We start from the raw sequence: 14453 nt of genomic DNA, 5'->3' as shown, positions 1-14453 counted from the left end.
TATGGGGCTGAATATGGTTCCACAGTTTTAGATCCAAAATCTGCAACGGTTGATTAAACCGTCTTATACACCGTCACAAAATTCCAAGAAAAAAGACATTGCAACGGTTTTGACTTAGCTGTCGCAATTCAACTGTCACAAAATACATATTTTCTTGTAACCAATGTGAAATATAAAACCCAACCTTAAGATCTTGGGTGGAAGTGTGATGTCAAAATCACTTGTATGATTGTTCAATACTTAATGTGTTGATCCAACGCAGTTAGACTTCTCCCCTCAACGGCCAACTGCAATAATGGTGTAATTGGTGTTGGCAATTTACTTGGCAAGCAGTGTCTAAGTACTATCATTTCTCATTAAATAATGCCGGTGAGAGGGGATACAATGTGTTAATGGTTTTCTTCTTAGATTGTCCTTTTGGCTATCACAATATATATCGTTTTGACACTTTTACGCATATTAAGATATGTAATGAATGTTGTACGAAAAATAGAAAGGGTTAGTTTACAAATTTACCCTTCATTAATTGTATGAGAAAAATAAATTGAAGAATTGAAAGAAGAGAAAAAAATAATAATTAAGGGTATAATAGAAAAAATAACATTTAATGCTTTATTGGGAATGTAAAGCGACATATACTGTGGTACACATTTTTCATCAAAAGTGACATATATTATAGTAAGGAGGGAGTATATAAAATACAAAACAAGACGACTTTTGCAAAGACAAGAAGACTTTTACAAGACGACTTTTACAATGTGTTAATGTGTTGACGACTTTTGACATATATGAAGAATGTTTCCAACTTTAATAATTTCCAACTACTTCGGCATGTGTATTCATGGAAGAGCTATATACAGTAAATTTAAAATTTAGAACAAAAACTTCATTAATTAATTTCTCCACCATTCTCTAACGATGTTTTTTCTCCGGACTCCGTGTTTCTTTTATACCCCATGAATTTCTAATTTTATCCTTGTAAAAAATTTCGGTTTCTAGAAACCGAATTTTATTTGCACTAGAAAAAATTTGGTTTCTGCGAATTGAATTTTACTGCGGCAAAATTGAAATATTGGGTATAAAAGAATCACCGGAATCAGAAGAGAAAACATCTCTAACATCTAATTCCAGAGGAGATAGCACTATGCTTTCTTCACTTTGGCTTCTGTTTTCACTTCTTACTCTCTTTTTCACACAAATATCGGAAGCCAATGACCAGGTAATTCCTCGCAACTACAAATGTAATGAAATTCTTGGAAACTTCACTTACGGTAGTGACTACGGGAACAAACAACCGCTACACCGTTTTAGCACAAATATATTCCAACAAAGTAATAGACTACGGATTCTACAATTTCTCGTACGGTGTAGACACTAACCAGTAACCAAGTAAACGCGATCGGACTCTGTAGAGGTGACATCGAACAAGATGATTGCCGTGATTGCCTGAAAACTTCTGCAAAATTTCTCACAAATTCGTGTCAACTACCAAAGAAGTAATTGTTTACTACGACTAGTGCACCTTACGATACTCAAACCATTCAATATTTGGTGTGATGGAAACTGACACCGGTAAATATTAAGATATCCAATCCAAGACAGTGGTGGATGATGCATTTAATCGAGCACTTGATAACTTGCTGGATGAACTTAAAACCGCGGCCGCCAAAGGTGACTCGCGTAAGAAGTATGCTGAAAATAATGTTACAATAATTGACGAATCAAGTAGTAGTAGTGAAAACACTATACATGGTCTTGTTCAGTGTACACCAGATTTGTCTAAGCAAGACTGTACTCATTGCTTGGATTTGGCTTTAAGAGATCTTTCAAAGTGGTGTGAAGACATGAAAGCGTGTTTGTACATATAGGACCAAGTTGTTCCATTAGATATAAAATCTCTCAAACTTTTATACCTATAGTCAATGACAGTATTTCAGAGCCACCAACATCACAGCCTAATTATTTTTTGACAGCATCAGCACCACAACCTCTTTTTTTTTCTTCTAACATGAGTAACATCATCACCACCGGAGTCGGAACCAGTTCCTTCTGCACTGGGACAGATTCAGACATTACATACTGGTGTGGCCAAATACTCCCTCCGTCCCAAAATATAAGCAAAAGTTGGTCAACAAAAGTGAATGTATCTGATCCAAATTTTGAACCAAATACATCAAGTTTGTTTGACTCATTTTTGCTTATATTTTGGGACGGAGGGAGTATAACAAAAGAGAGAAAATTAAAAAGAGAGAAAATTAGGTGGATTCTGATGAAGCCTCATCATTACATGTTATTTGAGCATGTTTAAAGCAATTTGTAGGTAATAATGTAAGGAAGTTGATCATAAATGAGTGAAAAAGGAGCCGAATCGAAGGTTGAGTGTTGTGCAAGCAAACCAGGAGAATTTGAAAATCCAGCTGCGCCATGGCGCAGGAGTGCTGCGCATGGCGCATTCTTAGCCCAAAGATTGAAGGAAGTTCACTGATTCTTGCGCCATGGCGCAATTAAGGAGGATTTAGGAAGCAGTTTTACTGAGGTCTGCGCCATGGCGCAGAGGAGCTGCGCATGGCGCATTAGAGTTTGATATTGGAGGATTTCCCACTGAAGTCTGCGCCATGGCGCAAGATGAACATCTGAATCTTGATCTTGATCTGGGAGCTGTGCCGCGGCGTGAGGGGCCTGCGCCAGGGCGCAGCTGTAACTGCCTCTTTGCACCAGGGCGCGAGGGCCTGCGCATGGCGCAGGTGCGAGAAATTATAAAAGGAGAACAGAGTCTCCAGTTCGAGGTTCGACTTTTTGGATCTAAAACTCAGATTTTAGCGCAATCTCGCAACTCTCTCCAGTTTCTTAGCTGAAGATCAAGAGGATGATGCAAGAATCAAGCAAGATGCTGAGGATGTGTGAGAAGATCATGGCACATTAAGCATCTAGGTTGAGAGTTCTAGGTGAAGGGTATGGAGCAAGCATTCAAGTGATCTTCAAACAGTTGTAATCGGTGTAATTAACTCAATTCAAACTTCTTTGCTTATAAAGCTTTTATGTTTTCTAGCTAATTACATAATTGTGGTGAGTAATTGAATTTCTATGAGAATAGGATTTAGTTATGGAATTAGGAAGTTTGAGTAATCAATTGTGTTTAAGAGATTAGGCATTAGTTGATTATGATAATTGAATCCTGTTTTGAAACACCTCAATGAATCACAAATCGCTTGAGAGATCGAGGAGTTGTGATTGATTGAGAGGATTGGATTGCAAGAGATTGAATCCAATCACTAACGATTCATCATTGAGTGAGTTAACCGATTCAATTGTGTTGAAGTTTACGCGTTGCATGTGAAGTACTTCGATCCGACAAACTCTCAATCGTTTGAAAATCTTTCGGAAACAAAGACTTGAAAGACTTCTATGAAATTTTCCCCAAATCAAATGTATAAAAATAGTTTTGTTAATACGATTACCGCGTTACGAGTTTAAAACAATCCTCGTGGATACGATCTTTCGATTACTACTTGACGATAATTGTATACTTGCAATTTATCTATCAGATTCTCTCTCTTTTTATTTTTTTTTTTTGCTAATGTCAAGTTTCGAACCAAGTACCTCTAGGTTGCAAAGTGATTCCTCAACCAAGTGGTTAACTGGAAAACAGATTCTCTCTCTCTTTTTAAATAGTAAAATACTGCACTTTACACTCTTATATGAAAATCATAGAGGATTCATTCTGTTTTCTTCATTAGGAAAGGGGAGGAAATTAAGAATGGTCATCGCCACCGTTGTAGCAGTTGTTGTGGCTGGCATAGTGCTTGTTGTTTTATGCATTTATTTTGAAAGGAGAAAATCAAGACTAGAATATACGCATGAATTTGAAGGTAAGTAAGTCAATATAAGTAATCACTTTTGATTGGTTTGGACGAAATATAGGGCTGAAAATTAGTCGAACTCATTTGATCTCAGAATTTAGACTTTTGGGTTATTTTTGACTTGAGGATTTTAGATTTGATTAATGTCCTTAAATATTTTTTGGAGGAAAATAAAATTTAGAACTTAATTGGTAACAAGCATGTTGAAAACGGTTGCCCATTACTTCTTTTGGCCACAATTTTTCAACTGTTGTCTATAGTAAAAAATGTTGTTGTGAACCTCAATGGCCTACAGACTCACAGATTTTTGGATATTTTTCTATATAGCATTATTCACAAGGTGACAAAAATCTAATCATCCCATCACATAACGTGAGCCACTTATTGCAAATGCGCCTATGGTGTAGGAACCTTGTGCCAAGGCGGAGTAATCCTCTCATATTTGAATTTTATAAGAGAGAGTGTAGTAAATTTCGTCATTCATAAGAAGACAAAAATGCATGAAAAATTTAAAAATTTGATAGTTTGAATTTAGAAATATTATAATTCATTAATTTCTCGTGTAAAAATTTAACATAACGCCCAGGCCAAGAGAAAAATGAAGATGAATTTGAAGCTGAAGCGAGTAATGACCTTAAAGTTGGGGATTTGTTGCAATTTGACTTGGAAACCGTCATATTAGCTACAAACAACTTCTCTGATGCATATAAGCTTGGTCAAGGTGGATTTGGAAGCGTTTACAAGGTAAAAAATTATACCCTTTTTATTGAAACACACATGCATATATCATGATATTTTTCTTAGAGTATATACACTAAAAATTGTAATTAATTGTAGGGTATGCTCCCAGATGGACAAAATGTTGCTATCAAAAGGTTGGCAATCAATTCTAATCAAGGAGAAACCGAATTTAAGAATGAAGTGTTGCTAACAGGGAAGCTTCAACATCGAAATTTAGTTAAGCTATTAGGTTTCTGCTTACAAAGAAAAGAAAGACTACTGATCTACGAGTTTGTCCCTAATATAAGTCTTGATTATATCATATTTGGTAAATTACAATATTTTCTCCAACCTTAACTTTGCTTTTCTATGATTATATATTTGGACCATTTGGACCAACTTTTAAAGTTATAAAAAGTTATTATTATATATAATTTTGGTTTGGCTAATTATGCAGATCCAATCAAGCGTGCAAATTAATTTGAATTGGGAAAGACACTACAAAATTATAAAAGATATTGCACGTGGTCTTGTTTATCTTCATGAAGATTCTCGATTACAAATTGTTCACCGTGATCTTAAAATAAGTAATATTTTGCTAGATGGAGAAATGAGTCCAAAAATTACAGACTTTGGCATTGCAAGATTGTTTGATGCCAATCAAACTGATGGCATGACAAAGACTATTGTTGGAACTTTGTAAGTAGTAAGAACATGCTTGAACTAATGAGATATTTCTGTAAAAAAAGTGAAAATATTTTATCATGGTAGATATGACATTTTATATTTATTAATTGAACCTAATTGTTTTGGCATACGGTGGATATATGGCTCCAGTAGAGCTGTCAAAATGGGCTAGCCCGAATGGGCCGGCGCCAAGCCCGATTTTTTCCCGGGCTCAGGCCTTGAAAATCCTAGCCCGAATTATTTCCGGGCTTTTTAGCCCGGCCCGACAAAGCCCGATTAAAATATGGGCTAGCCCGAATGGGCCTCGGGCGGCCCGCAAGCCCGAAAAAATTAAAATTAAAAATAAAATAAAATATAAATATAAATAATTTGTTTCGGATGATTTGAAATTAGTTTGTAATATAAATTATAAAATACCGTCCGCTACTCAAGTCGTAGGTAGCGGATGAGTAAAAATATGACGCGCGAGAAACTCGTAAGTAGCGGATGCGTAAAAATAGAGCGCAAGAAACTCATAGGTAGTGGATGAGTAAAAATAGGGCGCGCGAGAAACTCGTACATAGTGGATGAATAAAAATAGGGCGCGCGAGAAACTCGTAGTAGCGGATGAGTAAAAATAGGGCGCGCGAGAAAGTTCTAGGTAGCGAAAGAGTAAAAATATGACGCGTGAGAAACTCATAAGTAGCGGATGCGTAAAAATAGAGCGCGAGAAACTCGTAGGTAGTGAATGAGTAAAAATAGGGCGCGCGAGAAACTCGTAGATAGGGGATGAATAAAAATACGGCGCGCGCGAATTATATAATATTTATAGCGGATGAGTAAAAAATAGGACGCGCGAGAATTATTAATGCTATTTATATAGTTGAGTTTGAGCACTAAAAGTAAAAAAAAAAAAAAAAAAAAAGATAAACCGGGCCGCCCGAAATGCCCGACTACCTGTACCGGGCCGGGCTCGGGCACTAATTTTGGTAGCCCGTTTTTTATCCGGGCTTTTTAGCCCTGCCCGACGAAGCCCGACCGGGCCGGCCCGAAATTGGCCGGGCCGCCCGTTTTGACAGCTCTACTCCAGAGTACATTAGAGACGGACAATTTTCAGTCAAGTCAGATGTGTACAGTTTTGGTGTAATGATTTTAGAAATTGTTTGTGGTCGGAGAATTATCAAGAAGGATGGCAGGGAGAATATAGAGAATCTATTAAGCATTGTAAGTGTTAAACTTAAATCTCTTAATTGTTAGGTTTTTTTGGTCGAGTAGTCTAGTGACTATAAATTTTATCCTTAAGGTGAATAAGTGGAATTTTCTGAGTTTAAACTCCTATAAATATATATATTTTATCATCAATCGGACAAATTCTTGCATGGAAAAATTGGAAAGCAGGGACAACTTCAGATATTGTAGATCCAATATTAGACCAAGGTTTTAATAGGAATGAAAAAATGAGATGCATCCATGTTGGATTACTTTGTGTTCAAGAAGATATAGATATGAGACCAGCTAATAGTGGTATTTAATTTGTCTAATAGTTTGTGTCAAAAAATAAAATAAAATTTGTCTAATAGTTTTATTTGGTGTTGTAGAGGAATTACACTAGCGGGATTCCACATGAACTGGATAATAATCCTGCAAGTAGTGGTACTAAAGAAAAATCATTTGGACCTCAGTTGTCCAGACTTAAGGTTGTTGCAAATGATCCTCAAAAATTATTATTTGTTTCCATTTTTTTCTTTATGCTTCTTCTGATCAAATCTTACATGTGAATTTAAGTTGCTGTTGCACAAACTTCCGTTACACGAAGTTTAACTTTTACAGAAACATGTTGGAATATTTTATAATATTTCAATAATATTATGTGGGCAAATATCTTTATATATAATTATATTAGCTATTTATCAATTAGGAGCCTTAATTGATTAAGTGATCAAATAAAGTAAAAGGCTAATTAGATTTCTATTTAGAATTAATTAATTAATTGGATATGGGCTCAATATGAGTGGATGTCAGGATGGCCCATTTCGGAATAATGGGAACCCTAATTGGCCATCACACTATATATAGGCTATGGTCCCCAATATACCGGACACACTGCATATTGACTCTTCTCCCCATCAGAAGAGTCCTAAAGGCATAAGGAGTCCTGGTTGAGGAAGAACCACAAGCCAAAGGATGCTCGTCGTCCGTCTCTCTCTTTGTGTTTCAGGATTATAACGGTTAGTTCATCTAATGGATTCGTCATCCAGGTATTCCTATTACTATGATCTTTGATAAATCAACATGTCGTAGATCCTGTTTTATATACATGCTTGTGTTTATTTGGCTTCCGCACTAAAGTAAGATTATAGATTTAATCTTTGTTATTAAGAGCATGTATATGATTAAATTATTAAGTTAATTCTAACAAATGGTATCAGAGCATGTCTTCATGTTTGATTTATTGGGATATGTTGAACTTAATTTGTTGTTGTTCATGATTTGAATTTCCGGTTCTTCCTAATTTGTATGAACCCTAAATTATATAGCAATGGATAGGGATATAAATTTTTGTTTGCTTTTGGTAACCGATTGATTTTCTGATTTGGTCGGGAACTTGCTTGGGAGTGTTTATAATTTGGTTTTTTTTCTAGCTTTTAAACATATACGGTGTGTAAATATCCAGTATTAATCAAATATAAAAGATTTGATCCTTTTACATATTTGATTTGTAAAGAAAGAATTTTACAAAAGTAATTTTTCATTCATTCAAGTATATGATGATCTTAATTTTTGGTATTGATTAAGATCAATTTTGGAAACTGTGGGCAACGATAAGATTCACATGTTATGCAGTTTTTTTTTTCTTTTTTCTTTTCATGTTATGTTTTGAAAGAAATTTTTTGGTTGATATATATTATTGGTTCCAATAATCTATCTTATTGGTTTTGTTTTCTAATTGACCCTTGTGTGCACATGTGTATGTTATTTTTATGTGTAGCCTATTTTGTTGATTTGGCTATAATATTTCGTTTCGGTCATTCAAAGTTTGCATCCAGACATGGTCAACTAAGTGTTGATTGTGTATCTAGCATCCTACTATCACTCACATATATCAAATAAAATAAAGTTTCCGTGATTATTTGATCAATCTTTCCAAATTAGACATTTGGTTTTCCATATTTACAAAATTTGTTGTCTAAAAATAAGGATTCGGATTTAATCCGAGTGATTTCATTTGTTTTGAAATTGAAAATATTCAGGTTTCACTATTAAGTTTGATTATTTGTTTGAACAAAATAAAGTGAACAAAAACAGTGGCCAATTATTAAGTTAACTTGACAAATCTTTTGCTTAAGCAGATTATTGAAAAGTTCTAAAATATTTATGATTTTAATTATTCGGTATCAATTAAAATCTGTATGAACATGGGATTGGATCGTGGATTTGATTTATTCAAAAAAAAAATTAAAATGGATTCTCTTTAGTTTTGTACTTAAAGCTTATTTTGAGAAATAAGGCATATGAAGATATGATTTGGTTATTATAAATATCAATTAATAAGGATTCTCAAAATATTTTAATCAAATTTTGATACGTACAAAAAAAAAAAAAAAAAAAAAAAAAAAAAAAAAGATTTTGGGAAAATATAGATTCTATAATTATTTATTTATTTATAGAATATACAGTCTTGTTTACTTCTATTTTGGAAAATATCATTATAGAATATAAAGTTTTTGCTTCCTTTTTATTTTAGAAATATCATTCTAAAATTATTTGTTTCTTTATTTAAAGAATCATTGAATTGTGGCATGAAATTCTTTGGTATATATAAAGATTAATTTTATTTAAAATTAAATATTTGGTTTATAGCATGATTATGATGTTTGAGTTAATTGTTATTAAGTTTCTACAATAATTTTCTTTTATCATGCTCTTCGGATATATTTCATGCTAATTTAGGTTGCTTGTGAGTTTGTTCTCACATTAAGGGATGTCGTTTAATCTTGTGATTATCAGGTGACATCATAAGGAAAATGGCCTACATTTTGTGAGTAGTGTCTTGTAAATTTAAGACTTTTCTCATTTGATTTAATAAATTGTCAGGTGATTTTGACTGTCTTGGTTGAAACAACAAGTTGCAAAAGTAACCTCTGTTGCGTAGATTTGATTCAGTTAGAATCACATAAGGATGTATAAAATTATTCATGCAAACTATTTTGGTCTACCATAAGGTAGACACAGTTCGGTCGAATAATTACATACATATATATTCAATTTATTAAATTGTCTAGTAATTTTGATTGAGTTTGTCGAAGCAAAAAGTTGCCTAAAGCAACCTCCGGTGCGTAGACTATATTCAATTGAAATTATAAAAGATGTAGTATGAGATTATTCATGCGAGCTGTTACAGTCGGCCAAAAGGAAGACGTGCAGTTTGGCCGAATAATATACATACCTGTGATGGTAAATGTGTGGTAATTATTAAGTTTATCCATGTGGGTAATGGTTGGTGTCAAAGGCGCACATTATCTGACAGGACTTATTACCAACATTTGATCATTACGTTGAGAGTACCGCTTGCAGTTAATTCTTACAATCAAAGATTGGGGATTGATGGTGCGTTTGGTATCTTGTTTGTCTTATAATTTACAAATAAAGCTGAGCATGTCTCTATCATAATTTATTGATGTGCCTAATAAAGACGTGTTAGTGTAAATCCATATAAGTATTTAGTGGATTGCATTCACACTTATAACGGTAAACATGTGACGATTATAAGGATTTATTATTTTTTAATATTGATCGTCAGTGTTTGATCATTGTCATGAAATACCACTAGCAATTGATGTTATTTTTTAAGGGCTTGACATCAATGGTGTATTAGGTATTTTGGTGAGTAATTTTTTAGTTCTCTATAAACTAATATAGTTTATGTATCTGCAAAATTATTTTAGAATTTTAAATTCTTAAAATTCTAGCGCTTAGAAATAAAGGAAGAACATTGTGTTCTTGGATCTAAACTTATGTCAAGATGGAGAAACTCAAATTCTCTCACTATTCGGTAACTTTAAAGTGAGACTCAAGTATAAAAGGCGAGTATACTCCGAATGACATATGTCATGATCATAAAATTTTGAATCCCAGAGACATTTGAGGTATTATTTAAGATGACACAATTTTTTGTCATATTTTCTTTGCTTAAATTAAAGTGCTTCTAAAGCAATAAAGCGAAAAATAAGCTCTCGTCGGAGAGATAATATTTCATTCGGATTATTAAGCAAAGAAAATCTCAAGAGCACATTAGGTAACTATTTAATCTTGATAAAGCGATATAATTTTGACAATCAAGTTACTTTGTCAAAAATTTAGCATATAGTGTTCTATTTGCACAATTAGTCTTATAACTATTAAAGTTAGAAATGATTCTTTAATAGAATCATTTCATAAAGTGTGCAATAAAGAAACAGTTGAAGCAAGAGAAAATAAAATAGTGCTCATTATGTAAATACCTCAAAGGATAAAGGCAAATAAAGAATAATAAGAAAATTTGATCTAAACTGACAAATTTCCAATGATGTTGAAAGACACATTAATCTGGCGGGGAAATAAGTCGGTGAAGATTGATGGTTTTTCAACTATTTGTTAGATTTTTGTTATTGAGTTATATTTGTATTTAAGAGACAATTTGGTGAATCATCATATGAATTAAGTTTTGTTTTAATGTTATAAATTCTTTATTATTATTTTAAACTAGAGATTCAATTTGTTTTTTAAATACAAATATTATTATGGGCAATTCAGTTATTACTTGTGACAATCTAAAATTGTTGAAAATTTTGAGAAATATAAACTTTGGTCCCATGTTAATGAACATTATGAGACGGAAATTGCAAAGTCTCTTGAAGATATTGAGTTTGGGGGAGAGATATGGTAAAAGAACAAAATTGAGTGGGGAAGAATTGGTTATAAATCAATTCATATAGTTACTATTTATATAGTGAATTTGGATCCTCATAAGGACATTAGTGTTCTTTCTCTCAATTAAGTTAAGAGATTAATTCATGAAGATCAAACTCAATACCTTCAAGAATTAAAGTATGAAGTGTCATAAAAGTATTGACTGAAAAGAGAATTCATGTTCGTTTTGTTTTGAAAACTCTATTAGGACAGTCACGACACTTATTACTTATTATTATGATTTTTTGGAGCTAAATAAGATGGATATCAAGATAGTGTTTCTTGATGGCAACATAAAGAAACACAATAAAGTGCAATCAGATGAAACTTTATGTCAATAGACACAAAGTAGATAATGTGCAAACAAAATAAATTCATTTATTTGTTAAGAAAGTTGTCTCATTATTGATACCACAAAAGTCTCATAAGGTGACTGTCTCATTTGGTTTTGAGATGTATATTATGGAGAATTGTGGATTATACAGGTTCAGTGGGAGTATGTTTATATTCTAAATTTAATGTGTCGAATTTATTTCATTTAGTCAATAATGATATATGATTATTGTGTGAAACCAAGAAATCACTAACAAAAGTTTAGTGACAAAAGATCTTGGGCACATCTCTTTTGTATTAGGCATTTTGATACTTAGAGATTATTCTCAATGTATCATTTGGGTATAACAAAAGAGTCGTATCAATAAAGTTGAAAGTAAATTCGACATGAAAGTTAATAAACTAAGGAATTGCCTTAATTATAAAGGGAGACTATCTAGTCTCAATCATTGTTCAAAAGAAAAATCTGGAAATTTAGAAAATAAAGTATTTTCCTATATGCTTCAGCTTTGAGAAACTTATGTATGATCTTATTTATATGCATTCGGAAATAGCTTATATAATAAGATCATTTGGCAGATACTTGAGCAATTCATAATTTGAATTTGTTGAAAATAGGCAACCATAAGGATTGTTATAGAGAACAATAATTTGTGCTCACATATCGGAGATCTAACAATTTGGAGATCATTAGGATGTTCGACTCCGATCCTTTTAGAATGTTTATATTTAATGGACATTCTAACTCAAGAAATGACTATTGGTATTTATGTCACTTGGTTGCATAAAGTAAAAGATTTTGAAAGACAACTCAAGTTATATTGTGACACACATCAGTCAGATAATGTTTCAACAACTATTATATAAAGTTTGTTGACTTTTTAGTTGTTGTTGAATGATAGAACATATAGAGATAAAGTTTATGCTAGCTGACTCACTAATCAAAGACGTGACACCTAATGTCTTTCATATTATTTTTGTCACTAAGGATGTCTTGGATTAGTGGGAGTCTCTAATTTGTTATGTTCTAACTTTGGTATTGATAAAGATACATGTTTTGTTAAGGTTTTCTGCAGAAATAAAGTTTGAGGTTATTATTGTTATAACCGGTTATGTATCTTTGGTGCAAATATTGAATTTGCAAACTTCAGTTTGATCTCACTAAAGTTTTCAGTTGGACCAGTTGGAAATAGGCATGATTTAGAGATCACATTGCATGAAATTTCCATGCCACTCATCCATATCAGATCTATGTCGTCAAGTACATTGATGTGGTGGTCGTCGGGGTTCCGTCACGTTATACGTCAGTGACGACAGCCGCGGTGGTCTCATTATTGGTGTATGAGATGGACCAGATTGTAAGGTTGAAATCTAAAGATAAATAGCATTCGGATGCGCGCCTAAGGAACAATGATATAATTATAACGATATGTAGCCCAAGTGGGAGATTGTTGGAATATTTTATAATATTTCAATAATATTATGTGGGCAAATATCTTTATATATAATTATATTAGCTATTTATCAATTAGGAGCCTTAATTGATTAAGTGATCAAATAAAGTAAAAGGCTAATTAGATTTCTATTTAGAATTAATTAATTAATTGGATATGGGCTCAATATGAGTGGATGTCAGGATGGCCCATTTCGGAATAATGGGAACCCTAATTGGCCATCACACTATATATAGGCTATGGTCCCCAATATACCGGACACACTGCATATTGACTCTTCTCCCCATCAGAAGAGTCCTAAAGGCATAAGGAGTCCTGGTTGAGGAAGAACCACAAGCCAACGGATGCTCGTCGTCCGTCTCTCTCTTTGTGTTTCAGGATTATAACGGTTAGTTCATCTAATGGATTCGTCATCCAGGTATTCCTATTACTATGATCTTTGATAAATCAACATGTCGTAGATCCTGTTTTATATACATGCTTGTGTTTATTTGGCTTCCGCACTAAAGTAAGATTATAGATTTAATCTTTGTTATTAAGAGCATGTATATGATTAAATTATTAAGTTAATTCTAACAAAACATGTTTAACACATATCTGAATAACCAAAGCATACAGTTGTGGAGTCAAAAAATAAATAAAATACAATTGTAGAATTTTATTATAAAGTACATACTCAAACAATTGTACACTACATGGAGAATCATTATCCACTCCATATGAAATCCTATTAATTAACTTCCTAAATTTACTTCAGGTGAGGGAGCAATTTGCCTAAAATTTAAAAATTTCAAGGTGCATTTTGTTTATAACATGTAGAATTCAAGGACTAATTTGAATATTTTACAAAGTTATTTGTTAAGGTTGTTATTTGTTATGCTCTCTCATTCACTCTCTCTTTCTTTCTTTATCTCTCTCTCCCTCTCTCTTCAACTCTCTTTAACTCTCTCCCTCTATCTCTCTTTCACTTAACTCTCACTTTAACACACACTCACTCTCGCGCACTCTCTCTCTCTCTCTCTATATATATATATATATATATATATATACACAAATTTCAATCAATGACCCCCATAATTTTGGAAATAATATAGTCAATTACCCTATGTGATATGGAGTCACGTTGACAGATGTCACATATGTAGTTAACGTCGACGTCATCACCATCGATAGAGTAAAGAGGTAGGAATAATATGATAGATGGAACAAAGTTTCAGGAGGATATTTAACATTTTGAAAATTTTAAGGAAATATTTAACAATTTTTGCAATTTAAGGGGATATTTGGCTATTTACTTTTTTTTTTTTTAATATATGTTGTTTGTGAAATTCTAAGAAGATCCACTTAATGACTCTCTTAATAAGAGCACCATTCAGATTTTTTTTAGAAGCTCTATTTTCCTTTTTTTGCTCCAGGTGATTTTAGATTTTTTTTTATTCAGAGTCACCCCTCTTCATCGTTTTTCACGTCA

The 14453-nt window shown here is 32.9% G+C and overlaps 1 protein-coding gene and 1 pseudogene across 1 annotated transcript; both read left to right on the top strand.

The window, feature by feature from the left end:
• Positions 1-1144: 1144 nt before the first annotated feature.
• LOC123912395 lies at positions 1145-1868 on the top strand (annotated as a pseudogene).
• Positions 1869-3737: 1869 nt separating this feature from the next.
• On the top strand, positions 3738-5188 carry LOC123882450 (cysteine-rich receptor-like protein kinase 10). Its single transcript, XM_045931311.1, has 4 exons — positions 3738-3869; positions 4447-4604; positions 4698-4908; positions 5038-5188. The coding sequence occupies exons 1-4, from the start codon at positions 3758-3760 to the stop codon at positions 5058-5060; spliced, it is 504 nt and encodes a 167-aa protein (XP_045787267.1). The 5' UTR covers positions 3738-3757; the 3' UTR covers positions 5061-5188.
• The last annotated feature ends 9265 nt before the right edge of the window (positions 5189-14453 follow it).

Source organism: Trifolium pratense, linkage group LG1, assembly GCF_020283565.1.
Source record: "Trifolium pratense cultivar HEN17-A07 linkage group LG1, ARS_RC_1.1, whole genome shotgun sequence".
NCBI classification, from domain to species: domain Eukaryota; kingdom Viridiplantae; phylum Streptophyta; class Magnoliopsida; order Fabales; family Fabaceae; genus Trifolium; species Trifolium pratense.
Note: the sequence above shows the minus strand (reverse complement) of the source record. Positions and strands in the feature narration are given on the sequence as shown.